Source organism: Xyrauchen texanus, chromosome 13 (genome assembly GCF_025860055.1).
Source record: "Xyrauchen texanus isolate HMW12.3.18 chromosome 13, RBS_HiC_50CHRs, whole genome shotgun sequence".
In the NCBI taxonomy this organism is placed as follows: domain Eukaryota; kingdom Metazoa; phylum Chordata; class Actinopteri; order Cypriniformes; family Catostomidae; genus Xyrauchen; species Xyrauchen texanus.
This window is the reverse complement of record NC_068288.1, coordinates 2,046,914-2,074,489: the sequence shown is the minus strand read 5'-3', so window position 1 is coordinate 2,074,489 and position 27,576 is coordinate 2,046,914. Positions and strand designations below refer to the sequence as shown.

General features: G+C 40.8%; 1 protein-coding gene across 1 annotated transcript; it reads left to right on the top strand.

The window, feature by feature from the left end:
- LOC127654274 (protein-glutamine gamma-glutamyltransferase 5-like) lies at positions 1–27,576 on the top strand. Its single transcript, XM_052141396.1, has 14 exons — positions 1–39; positions 695–874; positions 2,856–3,092; positions 3,323–3,441; positions 4,283–4,411; positions 4,497–4,674; positions 5,374–5,509; positions 6,740–6,843; positions 7,660–7,899; positions 8,675–8,710; positions 8,796–9,002; positions 13,222–13,385; positions 13,774–13,910; positions 23,599–27,576. Exons 1-14 carry the CDS (start codon positions 33–35, stop codon positions 23,747–23,749), a joined length of 2,025 nt encoding a protein of 674 aa, XP_051997356.1. The 5' UTR covers positions 1–32; the 3' UTR covers positions 23,750–27,576.

The window sequence follows — 27,576 nt, the reverse complement described above, 5'->3', positions numbered from 1 at the left end:
GCAGGATTAGTGAATCTATAACGGCAAGCGTCATGGACGGTGAGCGTGAAGTTTTACTCCTGTGTTTTTTACGTTTATTTTATTTGTAAAAAAAAAAAAAAAAAAAGATTGTTTTTTTCCAAAAAAATGTTACATTTAGCATTTACAAAAAGCAAAGTAGCATTTTTTTTTGGTTCCAAAAGTTTTCTAAAACTTAGGATACTGAACAAAAGGGGTAGGCTATAGTTTTTTAGTAATTTGGTTGTTTTTAAAGGTAGGCCTATTTGTTGCATTTTAATCATCATCATTATTATCTGATCATTTCACTGCTATTACTTTAGTTAAAAAATATCATATTTTTAGGATTTTCTTTATTCCAAAAACTTTTAGGAATAATTTGGTTATTTTAAAATGTAAGGTATTTGTTGTATTTGAATCTTTATCATTAAAATATAATCATTTTACTGAGCTATTACTTTAGTTAAAAAAAATTAATGTTATTGAATATATAAAATTACAAAAAAGGCATGTTTTTTGAGGAGGCATTTGGTTGTTTTTAATTTTAATCTTTATCATTAAGAACATTTTACTGTGCTATTATTTTTAGTTAAACATGTGTATGTATTATTTATGTGTATATTTTATATATACTGTAATTTACTGTCAAAAGCTATTTCAAATTTGTTCGTTGTTTGATTTTGTTCATTTTGTACAGAGTTAAAGTTTCTAAATGTCGACCTTCAACAATTTCCAAACGAGCTCCGCCACCGGACCGACGGTCTGAGTTCCAGCACACTGGTTCTGCGGAGAGGAGACTTTTTCCAAATTCAGGTGAAATTTGACGGACGGTCATTCGATATGCGGAGGGACAGACTGATCTTCCAAGTACTTGTAGGTATGTGCATGTGTGTTTGAAATATGTACGAATAAGTGAACATGCAACATCACTCTCCGTCTAATGCCAAAATTGCAAATAGCCTACGATACTCAGTGCATTGACCCAAAGCAACTACTGTACTGTAAATAGCGTGTTTTTAATGCACCTGTAAGAAAGTATATTGCTCAATGGTGATATCTCTAAAATTCGAATGAATTAATTGTTAATTGTACTGAAAATAATACTCTACTCAACCACTGAAGCATTGTAAATAACGTAATTTAATTAAAAAAAAAAGGTACAAAATAAAACTATTGACTTTTAACATTTCATTTAACATATATATGTAATTACATTTCAATTACATTTGTCAGATGCTTTTATCCAAAGTGACTTATACATTAAAGTTATGTAGTATAAGAACTACACAGCATTTTTTAAGTTTATTTTATAATATTAATTTATGCACAAAGTAGTTTGAAAGTGTAGATCAGCTCAACTAGGCTATGTTTAACTAGAGTTGGCAGTCCTCTGTTTCCATGGTAACAGAGACTTCTCTGATTGGTGGATCTGTCTTTAGGATTATGAGCAGTGTAGTTCCTAAAGGGCACCTATTATGGCATTTAAAATGTTCCTAATATTGTTTTGGGAGTCCCCAACAACAGTTTTACATGCATGCAATGACAAAAAACACTTTTGTTGTCTTATAATATGCATTTATGTTTACCTGATTTGCTCACCGACTCCCAAATGATTCGTTCAACGACTAATTTTTCCAAACCCCTCCTTTGCGTGACGCTAATCTGCGGTGATTGGTCAGATGACCCAGTCAGTTGTGATTGGTATACTCTGTGCAGAGATTGTCGGAAACGGACGCCCATCGCTGCTTTGTCGTAAAAAAAATCAAAATCAGAGAAGGAATTTGAGTTGATTTATGTTAGCGATCATAGCCCAAAGTTCAGTGGTAAACACCCAATCAGTTATTGTTTGCGTTAGCCCAATGCATAAACATATTGGTAAAGCACTGCATTACTACACGTTATTGCTCTATTCTTTATGACAACTCCAATAACATCGACAAACATTTCACATATTTCAAAAAAATTGACATTGGAGACCTAGAAGCTGCGCTGAGCGTAACTTACACAACACACACAAATACTTATTAAGCATGCTAAAAAACACATAAAAGCAACAATTATTAATAATACTAATTAATAATTAATTAATAAGGTTGTGATTCGGAGGAGGAAGCTGATCCAAATAAACTTGGTACTGAACCTTCCTTCAGTATCAACCGGCTCGCGAATCCACACTTGAAAGCATTCATGTTCGTAAAGCAATCGTCATTAAAATGACGCGAACACAGCACAAGGTTCTGGCTATACTTGTGTGGTATAGTTGTAAATATAAACTCTAGCCACTGATTCTTCACATGCTCATCCCTGGGCAGTGAAAAAAAGGTCGCTTTTGATATGCACTTCAGAACACAGCGTCTTGTTGTCGACAGGATGTTTTCAAGTTTTCCCTGGTGTCTGCGTGCGCAATGAGTGGGCGCGGCCAATTTGATAATTTTTCGTCTTGACGTCACAACGAAAAGGAAAATGACTCATTGGAAAAACAATTCATTACATTGACTCAGAGTCGACTCCTACTTTTGAGAGACAATAACTTTTTTTACGGTGAACTTTCATATATAAAACTTTGCAGGATGTTTTTGTTCACTTAAATCTATGTTACACACTACATGAAAGGTCATTTTCAAAATTCCATAACAGGTGCCCTTTAATAGTTTCTTTTTTAAATCAAGTTGAAATCACACCAACTCGTGACTTCTACAGAAGCATATAACATATTAAAAACCTCAGTGTTCATGATGGGTCTGGTTTGAAAGTTCCATACATTAAATCGCTAAAAATCTATTTCTCTTTATAGAAAATGTACGTGATTTTTACTTCCAGTACCTCTCCTAAACTCTTCTCACGTGTTCTTTCTGCAGGTCCGTTGTTTGTCGAAATCCCTGTCTCTGTGTCTGGACAGCCCTCTCAATCTCAATGGAGCGCCATTCTCAAGCAACCTGACCCATATTTACCCAGAGCAGTATCAGTGTTTCTTTTCAGCCCTGCTTCTGCTCCTATAGGTGTTTACACCCTCAGTCTGAGAATAGAGACTCACACAAGTGTGAAAACACACACGCTTGGCCAGTTCACACTACTCTGCAACCCCTGGAGCAAAGGTGAGTCCTAACCTTGACAGAAAACAGAGAACTTTTTTGAGCATAATAAATGCAATGGTATCATTAATACAGTAAATGTAGCATGTCTCATTCTGCTGTTGTGGCCGTTTTAGAAAACTCTGCTTCAAAACTTGCCCTTTAGATGTGTTTAAATCTCACTTGTGGTTAATTGTCTAATTATTATACAAAGATTACACAAGAAGCAAACACTCTGCTGTAATGTTTTGAAGCTGATTCAGTGTACCTGAACTCTGCGGATTTGAGAGAGGAATATGTGAGGAATGATTTCGGGCTGTTGTACAAAGGCACAGCCGCTAACGTCACTGCCAGACCATGGTCTTTTGATCAGGTGAGATTGGCTTGGAGGTGTGAAATGTTTTTCATTGGCTCAGATAGGACTGTATTGAAGAAAAACAAAAATGAAACAGTCCTCAATGCAGACTGTAGAGTTGTAGTCGATTTCTGTGATGATCTGGATGTTTACATTGACATACTGGATATGCATTCTTTTGTATTTAATCTCCATGATACTCTCATTACTTGTGCTGTATTGTATTCCATCATTGCAGGATACATAAAGACGTAGTGTGTTTTTTAATTTTTTATTTTTGCCATCACAAGTAAATCTATTTATAATAATCTTATAGGCTACTTTGTCAATATAGCACAGAGAGAGAGAGAAAGAGAGAGATTTGATTGATACATTAATTATTATTTCACTCAACCTATGACTGAATTTCTCAATAATGTCTCAATAGTATTTTTATAGATATATTCAGTCTTTAAACCCAAAATTTTAGACAGCACGTCATAAAATACAAACAAAAATGGGTATAGTATATTTTATTCAGATTTTATATACAGTAGAAGGATTAGGGCTTTATATGTTCTCAAAACCAAAAAAAAAACAAAACGTCCACAGTGAGGACAGTCTCGATACAATACCAATATTATTATTCACAACTTTTAATTTTTTATATATATTTAAGTTTAAGTGGACATAGAAGGAAAAGCCCTCAACAAATGTCCAGCAGACATGGGATCTCCTTCAATTATGTTAAAAAAAGCTAAAAATTCTAGTGATTAGGTGTTGAAACTTATTTACTGGTAGTGTATACTGTATACAGTATTTCATGAAGTTTTATTTTTATTTGCTTAATTGGACTATTTAATTGTGCTTGTATTTTCAGTATGAAAAGGGGATATTAGACATTTGTATGAAGTTGTTGCAAGTGAGTCCTCAATATCAAGCTGACAGGAAAAGAGATTTACTCAACCGCAGAGATCCCATTTACATCAGCAGAGTGATTTCAGCTATGGTGAGTCTCATCTTCTCTTTTCACATTCTCTCCTCTCCCTTCCTCTAAATATTAATCTAGTCTCTCTACCGGTGTCTGTGAACAGATAAACAGTCAGGATGATAAGGGTGTGTTAATGGGGAAATGGTCAGGGGACTACAGAGATGGGGTTAACCCCTCACAATGGTCTGGCAGCGCAGACATTCTCTGGCAGTGGTCACAAACACGGTTCAGCCCTGTCAAGTACGGTCAGTGTTGGGTCTTTGCTGCTGTTATGTGTACAGGTATGACACATATAAGTTATTATATTTCTTTTAAAGGAACTGTTTGCCCCAAAATTACATTTGTTGTCACTATTTACTGTACTTACCCTCATGTTGTTGCAAAACCAATAATTATTTCTGTGGAACACAAATGGAGAAATTTTTATTAATATTTATATTATTTTTTACAGATTTTACAGAACCTTTACAAAAGTTAATAGTGATCATGTCTGAAAAGCTCCACAAAAAAAAAAAAGTATTTTTTTTTAAGTTCTAATTTTTCAAATTATTCCCTACAAATCTTCCTCTGTGCTGTAGCTCTCAAATCTCATTCAGCATATTTAAACTGGCAAGTGATGTTCTGTTACAACACTTCCAAAACCAATATCGCTTGCAGAAAAGTGACAAGCATGTTGCAATGTGTTTGAGCACTATTTCTGAATCCAACCACGGACACAAATTAAATTTAAGAGGTTCGTAAATTAAAATCAAAAGCTTTCGGATGAAATTTGAAATTCAGCACACAAGTCATTTGGACTATACTTTTATGGTGCTTTAATGTTGTCCTTTTTGAGGGGGGAGTAAAAATTAGAATTTTTGTGTGAACTTTTCCTTAAATTAACCATTTGTAATTTAAATCAGAAAGAGACAAACTAATCTTTGATTGGAATTAGTGCTGTTCAATCGATATCAAATATAATTTTTTTTTTTGTCTAATAGTAATGAGAGCCTTTGGCATTCCGACTCGTGTGGTCACCAACTTTAACTCTGCCCACGACACAAACGGAAACATGGTGATTGAGGAATTCTACACAGAGATGGGTGAGAAACTGTCACTCAGCCGGGATAGCATTTGGTGAGTGTTGATGCATTAATTTTGCAGCTAAAATGTATGGATTTGGAACATTTATTTATTTAATACTAGCTGTACCCTCCACAGAACGATGCTACTCTTCTTTGTAGAATTCTTTGGATCATAATCTATTGTGCAGTTATCACATGGCTTCAAATAAACAGGCTATACCAGTCATCTGTCATCACATAGTTTATATAAAAGATTTCGAAATTCAACCTTGTCAAAGTTCAGGTTAAGCTACAGATAAAGTAATCTGAACTGAACTGGAGCTAATGGAAATATTTATTTATTTTATAATATTTTAAAGACACCTGAAATGCTATTGCAGCAGTGTTGGCTATTATTATTTAGTTTAAGTTTTTTAAGTTATTATGTTTTTGTAATTCATTTATTATTATTATTATTAGTAGTAATTCAATGGTAATATAACAAAAAATTATATTGTACATTTACACTAAATACCCCGTGACCCTGTACACAGGATAAGCGGTTGACGATGGATGGATGGATGGATTTACACTAAATAATAATAAAAAAGTTTGCTGCTAAATTAAGGTGGAAATGCATCATCACATTCCGTGAAAGACTGGTGCTTTAACCTTAGTTTACACTTCCGGGACTATATCTTCTAGCAGAAGATATAGATAGAAGATATTAATTTGCCTGATAAATTCTGAATGAAAATTAAAGTTCTTAATATATTTATAATGCTTTTATAATAATTGTATTACCTTATTTTTATAATGCTTTTTAATAATGTTATTACCTTATTGCTTCAATAAAAAAAACTAAATTTACTACTCATTTACGACTAAATTTAGTTACTCAAGTTGGAAAAAAATTGGTATTGGTATCGCTGGCATCACTTTATTTTTGTGAATGTTTTTCCCATATAGCACCATACATCTCCACGAAGTCTTTCATCGGGAAAGGGTTGCATTCTTATTAACATCGGCAAAACATCTGAATTATTAACATGCTAAATCATTAACGTCTCAAAGACATCTGATGAATGTCACATTGACATCCGAGAGAAAACGTTTAATAGACATAATGTATTGCAGATGAGCTAACTACGTTTAATTACGTAAAATTACTTCTTCCAGATGTAAACACACATTTAAATAGATGTCTGGGTGATGTACGTGTGCTATATATTACAACAAATCAGATACAAATAAACCTATAATAATTCATAGATTCATTCTTAAATTGTCTGTGTTCTGTCAGGAACTTTCATGTGTGGGTAGAGTGCTGGATGAGGAGGTCTGATCTGGGTGAAGGGAATGACGGTTGGCAAGTACTAGACCCAACACCCCAAGAGCAGAGCGCAGGTAAAAACATACATTTTTCAAGAGACTTACAGATTTAGTATCCCTGTTGAAAAGACCCGCTTAAACCAGTTCCAGAATTTAAAGCTGGTCCAGGCTGGTTTATGCTAGTCTATTACCAGCACAGTATAATTATATTGCCTTCTAAGATACCTTCATATGGCCAAATCCTAAAGCAGCCTCATCCAAGATGGTGAACAAAGTGAGAGAAATGTTGATTACAAACCTACAATTTATTTAGTTCTGAAAAGTGTTGATAAAATGCATAAGCAACTGGTTCAAGCTAATTCAAAGTGGACTTTTTTAAGCAATATTTGAGTGTGTGATATATTTTTATGCATATAAGTGTATCTTGCTTAGCAACATCCTAATGGCAAAAACTTCGCTTCATGTGAGGAGCTCTATTTGTATGACACACAGAGTTGCTGCCTATGTATAGCTCATTTTGCAACAGAGCCATGCTCTGAAAATTATCAGGTGATGTTAATATGTCTGGTTGCCCATGGTGGTCTTGTTGGTTAAGCAAGTGAAGCCGCAGGTCCTTGCTAGGTAATCTGTGTAATAATATTTTTGCTGTTTTAGAGGTTTGAACAGACTTGTTATCTTTGGTTAAACAGCCTGGTACAGCTGCTAGCACACTAGCATGTCATGATGGGGACCAGCATACTAGTGTCAAAAATGCAATGTATTGCAGCCATGCAAATATTTTTCAGCAGGGATATTTTGGTTTTACAGATTTACATTGTGATAATCCACCATAAATTATATATATAAAAAAAAAAAAAAAAAGTAAATCTGATTTATAAATATTCTCCGCAGGAATGTATCGTTGTGGCCCTGCGGCTGTGAAAGCAATCCGTGAGCAGAGAGTGGATGCGGCATACGACGTGCCGTTTGTCTTTGCTGCAGTGAATGCAGATGTGCGCACCATGATCATACGAGATGGAAAGATATTAGGATCCAGAACGGACACTGAGAGAGTCGGAGCCCTGATCTGCACCAAACATCCAGGATCAATGCAACTGCAGAACATCACCTTAGAATATAAAAATGAAATGAGTAAGAGAACAAGCAATAAGACAGAAAATGACATACTGTTAAGGATGTCTTAACTTAAAATGACAATCTTATTTTTATTATTATCCAGATTTAAGGACAGCTCCTTCATTCAGCACAGATAGTAAATAATTTAAGCTTCCCATTTTTCTAAGTAATGAGTAAAGTATTGAATCAAGTTGTTTGACAAATTAACTCAACTGGAAACAACTTTAATGAAATATTCAGATTTATACTACTAAGTTTGCACACACCTACTCATTCTTTATTATTACTGTCTCATTCAAATTTGAGAACAATTATAAAATCATGAAAACTATGAAACAACACAAATGGAACCATAGGACTTAAGTGTTGACCAAATAAATGTTTAATTCTAAAAATATTGTTGCTACATTAGTTAACTTGAACAAATGAACAGTACTTTTACCGCACTTATCTTGGTCAATGTTCATTACACACATACTAATACATTTTGAAAATTCAAAATTTTATATGTTAACATTAGTAAATGCATTATGAACTAACAAAGAACAATTCTATTTTCATTCATTAACACTACCCAAGATGCTTAAAACCTGTAATAAAATTGTTCATTGTTAGTTCACCTTATTGTAAAGTGTTGCCAGAAATTCATGTGATATTTGTCTACAAAATTAATTTCAAACGTTTAAGCATAAGAACAATGAAGTCAGTCAAGTGTATCCTAACTTTTGACTGGTAGTGTATAATTTTTCTTATTCACCCAAATAAAAAAAAAATGTATACTCTTTTTCAGTACGTGGCGGTGAGGATCCTTCTTCAAGGAGAATGGGTGAGATCTAGTGTTTGTTTTTCGTTTGAATAACGTCACTGAACCCAGTGATTTGACATTTCATTTAGCCTGTTTTTGCATGCAGCTCCTGAGGGCCTAACTGTTTCTCTACGTCTTCTGACAACCCCCGTAATGGGAGAAAACATTTCATTCAGCGTCATAATCACCAACAAAGAGACCGTTCCCAAAATCCTGAAAGAGCATGTGAATGCTCAGAGCAAAGAGTACAACTGCAATCCAGTCGCAACCTTCTGGGAGGATCACAGTGATCTCAGAATCGGTCCTAATGAAAGTAAGAGTTCTGCAGCCTACTTGTTTTATTCTTTAAAGACCTCTTATAGAGCTTGGAGAGCACAGTTTTCTTCCCTGTATTGATGCATTTCCTATTTAATATTTTCAATGTCTATATCTAATGAAAGTTTATTGTCAACTTTTAGGTCAGGGGTTCCCAAACTTTTCCATGACAAGGCCCCCCAAATACCACTAGGTTCTGGCCAAGGCCCCCCTTTTCCATGATGTGTTATTAAACCCATCGACAATACTACGGCAAATGTAGAAATAAATAAATAAAACATTTAGGTGAACATCCATTAACCTTTATTGGTGTTGTAATAATAACATTTGTATGTCAGATCTTCATATATGGTAAATTAATTTCAACATCTTCAAATCTGGTACAGTAATTTCAACATTCAACATTCAACATTGTATCTTTGTGTGTCAATGAATGGAAAAAGAGAGAGATCTTAACGAGAGGGTGTGTGTGTGTGTGTGTGTGTGTGTGTGTGTGTGTGAGAGAGTGAGAGAGAGAATATCAACGGGAGGGCTGGGCCTGGTTGCAACATTCAACACTCTGTGTGTATGTGTGTGTGTGTGTGTGTGTGTGTGAGAGAGAGAGAGAGAGAGAGAGAGAGAGAAAAGAAGAAGAGAGAGCATATCAATGGGAAGGCTGGGCCTGGTGGCAACATTCAACAACATTGTGTCTGTGTGTGTGTGTGTGTGTGTGTGTGTGTGTGTGAGTGAGAGAGAGAGAGAGAGAGCACGCATATTAATGGGATGGGTGGGCCTGGTGGCTCCTACACAGTTTGTCAAGCCTGGGCTTTATGTCTGTCAGTGCAACACGCATGTCACTCTCCACATTTAGACGTGCTCTGTGTTTTGTTTTAATTACTTTTAAAGTTGAAAAACCAGACTCACACAAATAAGTGGTTGCAAAAGGAAGAAGGCATTTCAGAGCACTCTCAGCTAGGATGGGGAAGTCATTTCTTACATACATCCAGTAGTTAGAGAGGGAAAGAGCCTCAAATTTCATTTTTAAATCCCATGAAGTAGTCATCTCAATCAGCTCCTCCTGTGATTTTAAGTCCAGACAAGAGCCTACATCAGGGGCAAATGGGTTCCTTACCCAGTTTAGATGGGTGCTGTCAAGGTCAGGGAAATAGTCTCTGAAATATCCCTGGAGGTGCTCCAGATGGGATTGTATCAGTGAAGAAATGGTGTCCAACTCGCCACCAGATGACAGCAGCTCTTGGTGTAATAGTGGGAACATTTCTGTAATTCCCTCCTTGAGCTTGTTTGACCACAGCGTAATCTTCAGGGAAAAAGCACGCACTTTGTCTTGCATATGCACTATGTATGTGTCACGCCCTTGCATGCTTTGGTTAAGCACATTCAGATGACAAAAAATGTCAGCCATATATGCAAGTTTGAGAATCCAGGCTGCATTTGTAAAACGGTCAGCCAGCTGATGTTTCTCAGACAAGAGAAACTCTGCAACCTCCCTCCGCAACTCATACACACGGTTCAAAACTGCCCCCGTGATAGCCAGCGTACGTTTGAGTGAAGCAGCAATCCATCAAAACGGGCTCCCATTTCTTTACACAGAAGAGCAAACAGTCTGTGTTTCAAGGGGCGGGCTTTAATGAAGTTTACTACGTGTATTATGTCCTGTAGTACCTGATTAAGCTCATCATCCAACCGTTTAGCCACCAGTGCTTCTCGATGGAGCATACAGTGCGTGAACGCAGCATTCGGGGCCTTCTGTTTGATGAGGGCCGTCACCCCACTGTTCTTCCCAGTCATAGCCGCGGCCCGTCAGAACACACACCCACGCAACGAGACCAGTCAAGTCCATTTGAATTCATATATTCGTCCAGCACTTGAAAAATCTCTTTCCCAGTAGTTCTACCTTCAAGTGCCTTACAAAATAAAATTTCCTCAATGAACATTTCTTGGGAAATTAATCTGATATACACAAGCAACTCGGCAGCGTTAGCCACATCCGTACTCTCATCTAGCTGCAGTGCAAAATACTCGCTAGCTCTCACCTGGTCCAACAGTTGAGCAGACACATCCTCAGCCATGTCTCCAATACGTCTGCTCACAGTGTTATCAGAGAGTGGTACAGCGTCAATTTTCTTGGCAGCATCCTCACCCAGTAGCTCTTTAACAATGTCTTTGGTAGCTGGTAGTATCAAATCCTCCCCAACTGTGTGCGACTTTTTAGCTCGCGCAATGTGAAAGGAAGCCAAAAACGATGCCCTCAATGCTCTCTCAGGGACAGTAGCTTGCCGCACGAATGTTGCTGACTGCCTGGTCAAATGTTCTTCCTTTCTTTTAAAAAAGTCGACTGTTTTTTCGGCCTCTGCTGGATGCTTCTGGTTCAGGTGACGTTGAAGTTTAGATGGTTTTAAGCATTCGTTGGAGAGGATCTCGAAGCAGAGAACGCATTTGGGGCACTCATGTCCATTCTTCTGCGTGACACAGGTAAATCCATACTTTATGTATGCTGCCTCATACCTACGAGTCTTACTCGGCCAGGAGTTTGTTTTCTTTTTTTTTGTATCTGAGGTTTCGATAGCTGGCTCTTCAGGTTTTTTCCTATTTAAAAATCTATCCATTTTGATAGAGCTAGCCAGCTAACTAAATAAATAGCTGAGCACTGGCGGTTGTTACCAAGGCTACACTGACAGATTACATGTGGTGTACTAGCCATTCAGAAAGATTAGCATTAAAAGTTTAATGTTTGGATATGCGACAAATTATTATAATGCTATTTCATAACAATACTCATAATAATATAAATATTTTATATATATTTTTAATATTTTAAAAATATTTATAAAATGTATAAAAAAAAAATATTAAAAAAAAAAAAATCTTTTTTTTTCCCTTCCAACTTGCTGCGGCCCCCCTGGCGCCCCCTGGCGGCCCCCAAGGGGGCCGCGGCCCCCACTTTGAAAACCACTGTTTTAGGTAACATAAAGATTTATAAAAAAAATGACTTTTTTCAAATAGTGATGGTGCTGTATTTTACATCAGTAATGTCCAAACTATACATTGTGATTGGATGAATGCCACTTTGGTGAAATAAAGTACCAGTTTCCTTCCGAAACAGCAAAATCTGTACATTATTCCAAACCTTTGGCCGCCATACACCGATCAGCCACAACATTAAAACCACCTGCCTAATATTTTGTAGGTCCCCCTCATTCCGCCAAAATAGCGCCAACCCGCATCTCACCACAATTGTACAGAGCGGTTATCTGCGTTACCGTAGAATTTGTCAGTTAGAAACTGTTTGGCCATTCTCTGTTGACCTCTCTCATTAACAAGGCATTTCCGTCTACAGAACTGACACCCACTGGATGTTTTTTGTTTTTGGCACCATTCTGAGTAAATTCTAGAGACTGTTGTGTTTGAAAATCCCAGGAGATCAGCAGTTACAGAAATACTCAAACCAGCCCATCTGGCACCAACAAACATGCCATGGTCCAAATCACTGAGATCACATTTCTGTAACTGCTGATCTCCTGGGCTGATTTGTGCATATATATATATATATATATATATATATATGAGAGAGAGAGAGAGAGAGAGAGAGAGAGAGAGAGAGCTTTTGTGGGTTTGTTTACATTTAAATTTTTGTAGCTGGAGTTTGAATAAACAAGTATCGATCAGTTAGAAAAGATATAGCACACTGTGACAGGGCGGAGGGTGGGGCCGGGTTGTAATTATACTCACCCGGTCCCTTATCAGGCTAATTAAGCTTCCGAGACGGATAAAGGTCGACTGCGGATGGTGGTGCGAGAGAGAGAGAGATCGTTTACGGGCAGCTGACTGTCATGTGTGTGTTTTTTGTCTTTTTGTTCAGTTTTATATTAAAACTATTATTTATATTGTCAAGCCGGTTCTTGCCTCCTCCTACACACACTATTCCAGAACATTTTGAAAGTCTGTACCAAGTATGGTGGATGCAGCATGAAAGCTCTTGGAGGAGTTAAGAGTTTGAAATGTTATAATGTCTGGCAAAGTCAGGCCGCTTTAACAAACAAATTGCATCTGAATCTACAGAATCTAGATCATCTATCAATCTAGATTAATTCTGAATCTACTTGGGAAACAGAATGGCAGTGAAATTATTAAATGAGAATTATGCAGTCTTGATACAGACGTCATTTCTTGACGGTGTGGTTCTGCATGACCGATTCTTGTTCTTTGTGCTCCACCAGCTGTGACTATAAAACATGACATCTCATTCCGTGAGTATGTAATGAAGGAGGTGAGAGAGGACTATCTGGTTGACTTGGCTGTGGTTATAGAGGATGTGAACTCACAGGCAAGAGTACTGGCTTCTGAAGAATTTAACATCACCAGCCCAGCACTCAATATACAGGTATGGTGGCCCAACCTGGACAATTGTTGAGGTTTATTCTTTTTCAAGTTAACATGAAATCGAAATAACCTTTTTTTTTTTTTTTTACTTAATATACAGTATATTCCTTGTCTTATTGTGTTACATACATTCTCATTGCATATTCTGGTTCACTCGTTACAATATAAAAGTAAAATGGGTTGCAAATGCCATTTCATGTCATGTCATATCAAATGACTTTTAGTAAGAAGAAACAACAAGTTTTCCATTTTGATGTTTTTCATATACTCAGACAACTATTAGAACAAAATCATAGATATTATGAGGGAAAGAATACATACTATTTGTATATTAACAACTGAATTTGTGATGTACAGCACATTAACATGTTCCCTGTTCATTTTTTCAGGTTGAAAATGAGTACTCAGTCATTGTTAACATGCAGCAAGCTGCTGTGGTGATGTTCACAAGCCCGTTCAAAGTTACAGTGAATGGAGAGCTTACAGTATCGGGTTCGGGACTCTTGGAGGAGAAGGTCGAACTGAAGTACGTAAAGCGTTTCTACTTCAGTTCAGTGCATGCCGGTTAGAAATTGACTTTCGTCAGCACTGATCGGCTGATTCAAATACAAACTATCACATACATCAACTTTAATTTTTATGCATATGTTTCTACTTCCGTTTAGTGAGAAAGTATTTTGAAACAAGTGTTTAAGCAGAAGTGTGCAAATTTTTCGAGGTTGAAAACTTTATATTTAGAGACAACTATAAATTCTATACTGTAGTAACTTGTCATTAGCCACCACCTTAATTGCAAAATATAATTTATTATGATTTTACAGTATAACAATAGGCCCTAACTGTAGCAACTTTAGGAATTTGTAGAAAACTGCCACAATCTTGCATCACATACCTGTGCAGGGAGTCTGCAATAGCAGTGAGGCAGAATGGGCGTCAAATTGTTGAGTACATACTGTCAATGAAATGGGAGTGGTGGATTTCTATGAGATTTTTCACATGGTAATAGTCTTTAACACCAGTTGCAACACAGCAGTGATTGATTTGATGACTGCGCTGACTTGTAGGTCAACATTTCTAAGTAAATTACAGTGTACTCCACTGTTTGTGTGTATGTTGCACATACAGTATATGCAACTGTAATGAGGAGAAGGGCGTGGCCAGGCCGTGACGATGGACGCCTGGAGCTGAGCTGCCCCAATCATCGGGAGAGAGATAAGGAACCGGGAAAGCCAGTCCAATAAAAGAGAGACACACAAAGCTGTGTGTGTGTCGACGTGTGTTTAGTTATGCTGAAAAGAACTTTATCATGTGTTTTGTTTATTAAAAGTATTTTTGGTTGATAACCCGGTTCCCAATTCCTCCTTTCCGATGAACAAGAGACTTGTCTGCCACAGTGGTGCCGAACCCAGGATTGGAGGAAGACACGATATCAGAGAGCCCCGCACACACAAACAAAGTTTTGTTTTAGTTGTAAAAATAAACATTCTTTTTTGAGTTGAAGTTCACTGTTCTCCACTTCCTCCTTTCCACCCCAAGAACCTGATTTGTTAGACTGGTGCCGAAACCTTGGAGAGGAGGAAGTGTGCCACCGAGTCCTCCATGTTGGGGGAAGTCATCTGCGCCCTTGGCCATCCAGCTGGCAGAGGACAATATGGAGGCCTTTCATTGGGCCTGTGAGCCTTTCTCTTTCTCTCTTTCTCTCTCTCTGTCCCCTCCTTCTACCCACTCTGTTTCCACCCGTCCACTTCCTCCTCCATGGAAGCGAGAAGTTTCCCCTCCTAAACCGGCTCCCTGACTTCGGAGTCTGCATAACCTGCCGATTCCCCTGTCCCTCTCCACTCTCACCCCCCAGGACGACAGATCTGTGGGCGTGGAGTCTGGTCCGGTTTGCATGTGCTGTGGTGAGTCTGGGCATTTCCAGGACCAATGCCCGGTGAGGGGGGTGGGGACAGTGGTCGGGGTCCCTGACGTGCCACAATCCGCCCCCGATCGAGCTGGGATGTACCGCATACCAAGCCTTGGTGGATTCATGTTGCAGCCAAACCTCCATCTATCAATGCCTGGATTAAGACTATGCTTTGGGTGCTAGTCACAAGGTGAAGGTAAGGTGTCTGCATGGGGATATAGAACGATTATCCTTTAGTGACTGTGCCGATTAAATTATGGGGACAAAAGCATAGTGTCAAGGCTGTGGCTCACCCATCTGGTAATTTTGGGTACGAATTGGCCAGCATTAACCATCTTATTAAGGGACATTTGTGCAGTTGGGTCCTGTAACAAAGCATCTTGTGTGGGATATGTGATGCAATGGCTGGAGAGGCAGAGCCGGGACGGTCAACGTCAGATCTGCGTCAGGATGACGTTAGGGAGGGGGCAGTCTCAGCTTCACCGCCAGGGATTTCCCTCTGGAGCAGACACGAGACAAGACCCTTAGGCACGTCTTCGACCAAGTGAAAGTGATTGATGGTCAACATCTTCAGCCAGACATCGCTCTCTCATATCCATATTTGTCTAATATAAATGATCGGTTGTAGCGAGTGATGCAGCATGCTCAGACAATGTTCGCAGGTAATGTGCAGCATGCCGTGAATGTCAGCTGGTGAATCCACCTGCTTCCTTTGATTGAGGCCCCTTCGAGAGAATTGGCAAGGACCTCATCGGGCCATTAGAGTGGACGGCATGCAGACATCGCTTAGTGTTGTTTCTGGTGGACTATGCAACACGATACCTGAATGCAGTGCCTATGCGCAACATTTCAGCACATAGTGTTGCGGAGGCATCTCTTTTTTTAATCTTTTTTTTTATCCCCTTTTCTCCCCAATTTGAAATGCCCAATTCCCATTATTTAGTAGGTCCTCGTGGTGGCGTGGTTACTTACCTCAACCTGGGTGGCGGAGGACAAGTCTGAGTTGCCTCTTCTTCTGAGACCGTCAATCCACACATTTTATCACGTGGATTGTTGTGCACGGCACCGTGGAGACTCCCAGCATTTGGAGGCTCATACTACTCTCTGTGATCCACGCAGAACTTACCATGGGCCCCATTGAGAGCGAGAACCACTAATCGAGACCACAAAGAGATTACACCATGTGACTCTACCCTTCCTAGCAACCAAGCCAATTTGGTTGCTTAGGAGACCTGGCTGGAGTCACTCAGCACACCCTGGATTCAAACTCATGACTCCAGGGGTGGTAGTCAGCATCAGTACTCACTGAGCTAAGGCACTCTTAAGAATTATCTCCCGAGTGGGGATTCCAAAGTAAATCCTCACTGATCAAGCCATGACGTTTATGTTACGTACACTACATGAGCTGTATGGATTATTGGGTATTAAATTGATTCAGACAAGCATGTATCACCCACAAACGGACGGCTTGGTCAAATGGTTTAATCAAACCCGCAAGCCTCCACATGGTTCTTCACATTATTGTACAAGCTTAAGCCTCGCTGTGTCTTAGATGTCATGAGGGGAAATTGTTTGGAGGGACCAATCTAAATACGTTCTTGACCTGAGAGCAAAACTCCACACATTGGGGAAACTCAGCACCAAGCATCCATCAAAACAGCCCGGCCATGCCCTCCTTCCTCGACACAGCAATGTTATGGGTAAATATGAGTGTGATAAACATGCAGATTATCTAGTTAGATATAGCAGACAGCAGTTAGATACAAACAAATTGAATACTTAATGTACATGTGAGCAATACATGTATGAATGTCTTTGTGTTATACTGTATATAAAAATATGTTGTGTGATATGTTGTTATTCAATGAAATGCAATTCATGTATTTTTAAGTGTGACTTAAAGGAATATTCAGGGTTCAGTACAAGTTAAGCTCAATCGAAAGCATTTGTTGCAAAATGTTGACTACCACAAAAATTGATTTTGACTTGCCCCTCCTTTTCTTTTAAAAAAGCAAAAATCTGTGTTCCAGTGGGGCACATGCAATGGAAGTGAATGGGGGACATTTTTAACATTAAAATACTCTATCAAAAGATGAACGAACAGAAAGTTTCAGAATGGTAATTTGATAACGTCTAGATTACGGATGTAACCTCCGTTCCCTGATGGAGGGAACGAGACGTTGTGTCGGAGAAGCGACACTAAGGGTCTCTCTTGAATGCCGAATATGCCTCCGAGCTATGAAAAAAGGCCAATGAGAAGTTGGCAAACAGTATTTGCATACCCCGCCCCCGGACATACGGGTATAAATGCGAGGAAATACGTCGAGTTCATTCAGGATTTTTCTGAGGAGCCGGAAATGGTCCGGCCACTACAGTGGCTTGGCTCAGTGACGTGGCCGGGAGGACACAAAGTCTCGTTCTCTCCATCAGGGAATGGGAGTTTACATCCGTAACCTAGACATTCCCCGTCTGTCGCTCTCTCGACGTTGTGTCGGAGAAGCGACACCAGGGGTCCAATTTAAATCACGCCATGCGCTAAGCCGTGTACGTGTACTGCTGACACAGGAGCGGGCAGGTCTTTGACGTGCACAGGTGACCAGCTGTGTCAGACCGCACGTACCTTTCCCCAATGACCCAAAACAGTTGTCGGAGTCCTTCTGGTTACCCTAACAAGGGAACAAGGCGACGCTTGCCAACCTGGGAATGGGCCGAGCCTGGCTGGGTCTCTTTTCTCTCTATGTTTCTCCCCATAGAGCAATAAACGTCCGGGCCCTTACACGCATCGAGGGAAGGGGGTCTTACCCAGTTTCCTATTCTTTCAGGGGGAAAAGACCCTGCGGAGACCACACCTACCCTGAAGGGGAGGTAAGAGTGGTTGCATATATCACATGGGTTTTTTTGGCGGCATGTGGAAATGGCGCAGTGGTAGATCCAACCTCATTAGGAGGGGGGAGTTGCTACAACACGGCGACTGGAGGGCAGCTGGGACTGCCTAAGGGAGACGCCGGTCCACTCGCAAGGGGACCGTACCGTGGAAAATACACACAAGGGAAGTCCTTGTAGGAGTCCTACCCTGTGGAGCACCTGTTCCAGTACAGGGTAGATTAAGTATCCGCAGTGGATTGGGTCGGCGAGTTCCTCCGCTGAACTGTGGACCCACAAGGGCTAGGGAGGAATCATCCAGGGATCCGAGGCATGGGATCTCCTGGGAGAAAAGCGCACAATTTTACCTCAGCGAGGGAAAGGGCGCTAGGCACAAGAAATCCATCTGGTAAGTCTGTCAACGTGTTACTGAGTTCTACCGGCTTGGACCTGAGAAAACACGGGACTCAACTGACTGATTGTAGAATCTCGCGAAGGTATTAGGTGTTGCCCAACCCGCTGCTCTACATATGTCTGCCAGGGAGTGCTCAAGAGGACACAACACTCGTTGTTGGGGGGAGGGGCTGCACAGCCTGGGTGTGATAGGCCAATGAAATGGCTTCCACGACCCAGTGGGAAAGCCTCTGTTTGGAGACAGCGTTCCCTTTCCGCTGTCCACCAAAGCAGACAAAGAACTGTTCAGATCGTCTAAAGCTCTGCGTGCGGTTCAGATAGGCACGCAAAGAACGTACCGGACACAGCAATGAAGGGGCTGGGTCTGCCTCCTCCCGGGGCAGCGCTTGCAGGTTCACTACCTGGTCTCTGAAGGGCAAGGTAGGAACCTTGGGCATGTAGCCCGGTCGCGGTCTAAGGATCACATGTGTGTCTGCCGGACTGAACTAGGCTCACTGGGGGAAATGCATACTTGTGCAGCCCCACGGGCCAGCTATGTGCCAATGCGTCTGCCCCGAGGGGAGCCTCAGTTCGGGCATACCAGAGCGGGCAGTGGGAGGTCTCTCGGGAGGCAAACAGGTCTACCTGGGCCTTGCCGAACCGTTCCCAAATCAGCTGGACTGACTGGGGGTGAAGCCTCCACTCTCCGCTGGGCAAGCGTTGTCGTGACACATCCGCTATCACATTGAGGTTGCCGGGGATGTGAGTGGCACGCAGCGACCTGAGTCGGAGGAGACGAAGGGCGAGTCGCGTGCATGTGGTGGGAGCGTATGCCGCCACGGCGATTTATTTACGCTACCACAGTGGTGCTGTCTGACCTGACTAGGACATGTTTGTCCCAAACTAACATGAGGAACTTCCGCTGGGCAAAGAAAACGGTCAGCAACTCTAGGCAATTGATATGCCAGCGCAGCGGGGCCCGTCTCCAATGGCCCGCAGCTGCGTGCCCATTGCACATGGCGCCCCAACCAAATCAGAAGGCGTTGGTCGTGACCAGGACACATCGGGACTCCTGCTGCAAGGGTACTCCTGCCCATAGAAAGCAGAGGTCTGTCCAGGGTTTGAATGTCTGGCAGCAGGCGGGGATGAGCGTTACCCGGTGCAGGGCCACGGCGCCATGCTCGTCTCGGGACTGGAGTCTGAAGCCAGTGCTGAAGCGGTCTCATATGCATCAACCCCAACGGCGCGACCGCCGCAGAGGATGCCATATGCCCCAGGAGCCTCTGGAAGAGTTTTAAAGGGACCGTTGTGCCTGGCCTGAAACTGGCAAGGAATCTCTGCACCGACTGTGCACGCTCGTTGGTGAGGCGTGTTGACATTGAGACTGAGTCTAACTCCATCCCAAGGAAAGAGATGCTCTGAACTGGGGCGAGCTTGCTCTTTTTTCCAGTTGACCTGAAAACCCAGGCGACTGAGGTTCCTGAGCACCTGGTCTCTGTGAGCGCATAGTAACTCTCGTGAGTGGGCCAGAATGAGCCAGTCGTCAAGGTAATAGAGTATGCATATGCCGGCTTCTCGGAGCTGCAAGAGCTGCCTCTGAAAATTTCGTGAAGATGCGAGGGGACAGAGACAGGCCGAAGGGGAGGACTTTGTACTGATATGCCTGGCCGTCAAAAGCGAACCGTAAAAAGGGTCGGTGTCGAGGCAGAATTGAGACGTGGAAGTACGCGTCCTTCAGGTCTACCACTGCGAACTAATTTAGATGCCAGACGCAAGTTAAGATGTGTTTTTGCGTGAGCATTTTGAACGGGAATTTGAGCAAAGCCCGGTTGAAAACTCGCAAGTCCAAGCTTGGTCGTAAGCCGCCGACTTTCTTGGGTACAATGAAGTAAGGGCTGTAGAAACCCTTCTTCATTTTAGTTGGAGGGACAGGCTCTATCGCATCTTTGAGTAAAAGAGTAGTGATTTCCATGTGCAGGGATTTGGCATGTTTGCCGTGTACTGCAGTGAAGTGGACACCCACGAAGGGGGGTGGGGGCCTGGCAAACTGAATTGTGTAACTGAGTCGAATGGTCTGTGCCAGCCAGTGTGACAGGTTGGGAAGTGAAAGCCACGCATCCAATCTCCGTGCTAGGGGCACCAAGGGGACGAGTTTTTTGACATACCCGGCAGGGCAGAGCAGCGGGGCAGAGCAGGTAGTATGGCGTCGGGAGGCAGGAGGACGCCCTCGGTGAGCAGATGTGAGAGATGGCCTCCGTCTGCTTCTTCACCGTAGAGAACTGCTGGATGAAGTCCTCAATGGTGTCGCCGAAGAGGCCGAACTGGGAGACAGGGGCGTTGAGAAAGCGAAGCTTCTCGGTCTCACGCATCTCGACCAAGTTCAGCCACAGATAACGTTCCTGGACCACGAGTGTGGCCATCGCCTGCCTCAGTGACTGTGAGCGGCGCCCAGACCCCAGGAACCAGTCATCCAACCGCGATGGCTGTGGGGAGGACGGAAGGTTCCAGTCCAAGCCCACGCTTGCGGTGGCCCGGGAAAGCATGTCGGTCATCAGCACGTCAGCCTCAGCCTGGGCCCGGCCCGAAAGCGGCAGCCAAGGGGAGTCATCCGCGTCAGATCCCGTGCTCTCCGATGCAGTGGCGAGCTCATCCACCTCGAGCTCCAGAGGATAAGCAAGATGGCTGTGAGGCGAGCCACTGTTGCCTCGAGCACGGACAGGAGTCAAGGAGCGTGCTGGGGGGCGGGTAGTCCGAGGGGGCGTACCCGGCGGAGCTGCACCCGCTGCCATCCCCAGATCGCCTCCATTGCCAGCCGCATCGTCCTCAATCCCGTGGGAAGAAGGAGCAATGCGGGGGGCTTTCTATTGAAAGCGAGCCGCGACCGCAACGTTGCCATGGTCATGCCCTCACACCATCCACAAACGCAGCCTCGGTGTGATCGCTGCCCAGACACACGAGACAACGCCTGCTGCCATCTGAAGCGGAGAGCACTCTACCGCATCCAGGAACTACACAGGGTGGAAAGGCATCTTTATAAAGACGCGTCCTGAATAGGACGTTCAACGCCACTGTGTATTGCTCTTTAGTGAAATATACTCTTTTAAAGAAAATCACTCTTTTAATAACTCTTTTCTCTGCGCTGTCGAAGCGCCCAGGGGCAAACTGCACTGCGTGCAAGGAAGGAGAAAGCCGCTTTAATGTGCCGTTGATCCAACAGCATGCAGATCTTCAGAGGAATACAGGAACAGGTGTGACTCGTAGCAAACAACATGCACAACCATCGGCTCCAAAGAAAATTTCTGAATGAACTCGATGTATTTCCTCGCCTTTATTCCCGTATGTCCGGTATGCAAATACTGCCTGCCAACATCTCATTGGCCTTTTTTCATAGATCAGAGGCATATTCGGCACTCAAGAGGGACCCCTAGTGTCGCTTCTCCGACACAACGTCGAGAGAGTGACAGATGGGGAAATTTATTTATTTGTTGAAGAGTTTTTTCAGCCGTTTTGCAATGATGGATTGATGTGTTGTTGCACTATAACGAAACAACACACAAGCAAACATATCCATCGGCAGTGTCCGTCAACAGTCAGGGCCTGTACCAAGTGACGTCACTTTGTACAGAATCTGCGAACGGCTTGTTCTGAGACAGTGTTTATGATTAATGGGGATTAAAAAAAAAAAGGACTGGGTGGATTTTTATCATTATAGGGTGGTTGTGTACACACACTGCCAACACACATTTATGTTCAAACACCAAGTAAAAGTGAATTTTTCATCAAAGGTCCACTTTAAGATGCTGGTATATCTCCTAATAAATGTTTTATTTTGCACTTTGGAGAAGAGCATCAGGATTAGAAAATGTTTTGTCAATAAAATAATGCATTTGTGATAAAGTAATTAATTGTATGCTAAGCCTAAAGCCTGCTTTGTTCAGGAGGCTTATTTTATTTCCAGATAAAAATGTTAGTACATATATATAAGCAATATGAGAAAAGATTATGTGGGAGTGAGAGGAATTGGAAAGCAGAAAGTGGGGAAAAATGTAATTGCTCTATTCTCCTCAGAATTTTGTTTATTTTGTGATGTCATTTTGTACATGTAATTTGTTAATTTACCAATTGTTTAGATTTCCATTTGTTTAATGGTGGATAATAAATTTTACAGAATGTCACTTTATGTCCCTTGGATATTATTTGCTTCAGGTAAATCTTCTTGAAATAGAATTTTGTTTTATTTTAAAATTAAATAAATTAATTAATCTTAGGTTTATCGCATCGCATATCATTGCATATTAACCAAGTTGATCAAATATTTTTTTTTTTAAATATCCTAACCGTGCAGCCCTAGATGTCACTTCTAAATGTATTTGTTCTTAAGCAATTCTTAAAAAAAAAATAATAATAATTTTAATAAGGTGGGCTAGTGGTAAGGTAATAAATGTTCTTTTGCCTATATTACCAGACTGACTTTCTCACATTTTCCTAATACCAACATTTTTAATATTATCCTTGCTGTATGTCCCTGCCAACTTTCGAACCAAAGCTAAACACTTGATTACAACTAGAATTTTGTGAAGTGGTGCTTGCCAATACAAAATTCACTGTCTCAATGCAAGGGTGTTGTTGGTGGTTTCCAGATTTGATAGGGTGTTGCTAAGGTGTTGTGGGTGGTTGCTAGGTGGTGTCTTACAGGCCCTGGTCAGAAGAGCTAACCCCCAAATCTCTATTATATTTTGGTCTCTTGAGGCCCTCCAATGTATGGGATTTTTTTTATTTATTTTTATTTTATTTTATCATTCAGGATGCAAAAAATCTTAAGTCTGATAACTTGGAAATGTGATGTCACACCTCTCCTCAACAAACCGCATGATTTATCATTTATGTCTGTAGCATAAAGAGACACATAGCTGGAAGAGTTGCCTGCTGAAGTTAAATATGTAGTGTTAGGCCTTTGTTCAAAGTATGTGCGATAATAAATATTCTTGCTTTTGCGAACAACTCCTGACCCTTTTGTCTTGATCTAAATGTCCTATTTTTTTTTTAACCGCAGGATTGCACTACAGCCTAGAGAAACCTTGAAGAGACCCGTCCATTTTATTCCCAGGATGACAGGCCCCAAGATGCTTCATGCCAGATTAGCATTGACGAACCTGCCCACCGTCCTGCGTGGATTCAAGACCATCAACGTTCAGCCAGCTTAAAGATATGAAAGTCACCTTTGTCACAAAACCTGTCCATGTTGGCATTTGCCTAATTTTGCTCGGTGTGATTAAAGTGATTAATTTGTGCCAAAATACTATAGAGTCTGATTGGACTCAAGTCAACAACAAAAGATATGAGAAGCATTTTCTACTCTGTTTTAATAATGGATAAGCCTAGTTAATTTGCTACCATAACTATGTACATTTATTTGGTATAATTTTGTTATTTGCATTTAGCAGTATTTTTTTTAATCAGAAAATACCTGAAATTCAGTTTTTGGTCACAACCCATCAATTGTATTGCAGCATTTTTCATGCTACTGTCTCTTTATGATGAATCGCTTGTCATTGCATTTGTAAGTCACGGAGGATATGAGCATTACAAAATGAATAGATTTGGAAAATAAAGTGTACCCCATTATGAAAGTCGAATCCTGCTACAGAATAGAAAATAAGAGTAATTATTATTATATATTACATACATATACAATATATTACATATATTTAAGTAATATCACAGGAGCAAGAGTGCGATATGGCCCTACATAAGCACTGATGTGATTCGGCCGTAGGTAATTACAGCAGTGCTGATGTAAGGCCATATAGCACGATTGCGAGTGTGACATTGCTTATATACAGTTAAATGAACAAGTACATTTTAAAAAAACATTTAGGAAAAACCGAGTACGGTCATAAAAACGCAATTGTGCATGGAACTACTTTCTTACGTGACGGATCAGAACCTGCCGTTGCTGCTTCAAAACAAATGATGCGTCCTAGCCTTCATTAGTAATTCAAAAAGTTCACTTCAGAAATAGTATCATGGCTTGTGCTGTTTCTAACAAGTTATTGGATAAACAAGGATGGATTGATGTGTGTGTGTGTGTGTGTGTGTGTGTGTGCGCGCGCGCATGTCCATGTGTCTTTGTGTGTCACGTGTGTGTGTGTGTTTTGTGTGTGTGTGTGTGTGTGTGTGTGTTAGAGAGGGAGAGACGGAGCTTGTGTGTCACCTGTTGCCACTCCCAAGCAGATGCTGTCAGCGTTCTGTAGGTAAGCTTTCTCAGCGGAAAAATAGCGTCCAAGCGGGGGTATTCCTATTTCGTGGTTGCTGCGCAATAGTCGATCACTATAGAAACAGTGATGTCCTCCGCCATTTTAAAGTGTGTATCCAATGTGGAAACTCTGTAAGCGCCTCGAGTTCTGTAATCAAACCTTTGTCCTTTGTGTTTCTCAAGCTGCAATGAGCCTTAATCCTCAAACTGTTCATTTAAAGCCATTTAAAACAATGTCCTAGCTTAAGTAATGTAGTGGTAATAGGAGCGATCATGGAGCGCCGTTCTATGTAAACAATGACTGACGGATTCACTTTACGTCACCAACTGGCTCATATACCTACAAAAATTACATTTTGCCACCACCTGCTGGCTAACATGTCAATGTAATTTACATCTGTTTATAATCTGTCCCTAAATGCTAAATTGTTCAACACCAAAGGGCGGACTAGTCACTTACATCAGAGATATATATTTACTATAATAAAAAATTTAAATACTGAAACCTTACGAAGTGATTGAGACGCTCATAGACCATTTTTTTTTTTTAATATTTTCAACTGTTTTCACTTAATAATTGAGCAAACACTCATGGACATGCGGAGTGGATTTTCTCTTGAAATTCTATGATAAGATGTTAATGTGAAAATATGTATATTCACACACACGTACACACAGAATAACATGCCCCTATTAATAGGAAAACTGCATCTATTGTGTTGTGTAATAGTGCTTTTGTGTTTTTGCTAATTTTTTTAGAGCTGTACTGTCACAAAACAAGTAAGATTAAGTGATAGAATACACTAGTCTATTTACTGTCACCAAACTGATCTCATTCTTCAACATTAACCACCCACTTTTTCCAGAGGCCTTGGTTCCAGAAGCATTTTCCCCCATTTATTTTGTCACCAAGCCTTTGTTTAGATTTCCATTTGTTTAATGGTGGATAATATATTTTACAGAATGTCACTTTATGTCCCTTGGATATTATTTGCTTGAGGTAAATCTTCTTGAAAGATAATCTTCCTTTTTATTTTGACCCATTAAACTTAGGTTTATCGCATTGCATATCACTGCATATTAACAAGTTTATAAAATATAATTTTTTTTCTCCTAACCGTGCAGCCCTAGATGTCACTTCTAAATTTGTTTGTTCTTAAGCAATTCTTTTTTTTTTTTAAAAAAGGGCACATTTTTAACATGGTGGCCAGTGGTAAGGTAATAATGTTATTTTGCCTATATTACCAGACTGACTATCTCGCATTTTCCTAATACCAACATTTTGAATATTATCCTTGCCGTATGTCCCTGCAAACTTTCGAACCAATGCAATACCCTATGCGTGGTGCTTGCCGATGGTTTCCAGATTTGATAGGGTGTTGCTAAGGTGTTGTGGGTGGTTGCTAGGTGGTGTCTTACAGGCCCTGGTCAGAAGAGCTAATCCCAAAATCTCTATTATATTTTGGTCTCTCGAGGCCCTCCAATGTATGTTATTTTTTATTATTATTATTATTTTCATTTTATCCTTGGTATAACACACCTTTGTGTGTTTGTCTTTTTGTTTCAGTTCTTTAAAATATAATTTATATTGCCAAGCCAGCTCTCGCCTCCTCCTTTCCCTTAATCCCTTTACAGTTACATTCATACGAGCAGACAGAAAAGTAAGTTTGAAGGAAGTTTGGCCACATTGGAAACAAATAATCAGGTGAAAGTGAGGTGTGTGCATGGGAATATTCATGATTATCTTATAGTGACTGTCATGGTAATTTTCCGGGGACAAAATCATAATATTAAAGGCGGTGGTTTGTCCTCACCTCACCCATCCCCTAATTTTGGGATCTAATGGGCTATATGCATGGAACGTTAATTACAACTTCCGGAATAATATAAGCCAGCTCAAAAACTTCAGGTGAAACGTCACTTGCTGTAGCGGCATATTCAATTGTCTGATAGACAGTGTAAATAGCCTGTAAGGCGATATCAATCTTTTTTTTTTTTGTAACAGTTATTCACTTGTTTAAATAGATTATAAAAATAAGTGAACGAAATGAAAAAGACGTTTAAATTTCAGCATTTTGAGTGGACGACAGCTGGGCACTGTTGCGTCCTTCATTGTTCATCCTCAGCTAAATTCAATTCAGCTATTAGTTTTCGAACTTACCCCTCCGACGACCAACAACGGCCCCACCATGGTGCTATAACCTTTGTTTCTCCCCTCTTTGCTGGCTCAGTAAGTGACAAGCAGATCTTTGAAGAGTCAGGAATACTTACATTACTTAGGCGGGATATGGCAATAATGGTGGACAGAGGCTTTCTTAAGGATGACTGTGTGCCCTGTAAAGTGAACAGGCCTGCATTTCTTTCTGGGAGAGTTCAGATGCCTGCACACGAGGTCAGGGAGACCCAGGCTATTGCATATCTGAGAGTGCATGTTGAGCACCTTATTCGCTGTTTAAAGGAACACAAATTCTTTGACATGGTTATCCCCCTAAATGTTTGGTAACATTAACCATCTCTATGTAGTTGCATGCCTTCTGTTAAATTACCAGAGTGGCCCACTTGTAAAAGCTTTGTCTAAATAGATGCATCAAGACCAGTGTGCAGTTCTGTTTAGTATTTAAACTATTTTACTGTTGTTAGCTACTGTTTTATTCAATGATAATGGATTTACATCTCTACAACTTCATACAGGGATCTGTATTTTTCCCTCATTTTCAGTTTCATGCTTCCAGTGAATAAACCTACATTTGTTTATAACTGCCTTTTTAAAGGGCT

What these genes read in the sequence shown, in the direction of transcription:
- LOC127654274 (XM_052141396.1), top strand. An exon ending in AGAATATAAAAATGAAATGA is followed by an intron (nt 7,900 to 8,674) that starts GTAAGAGAACAA and finishes ACTCTTTTTCAG; the next exon opens with TACGTGGCGGTGAGGATCCT. An exon ending in CAGAATCGGTCCTAATGAAA is followed by an intron (nt 9,003 to 13,221) that starts GTAAGAGTTCTG and finishes GTGCTCCACCAG; the next exon opens with CTGTGACTATAAAACATGAC.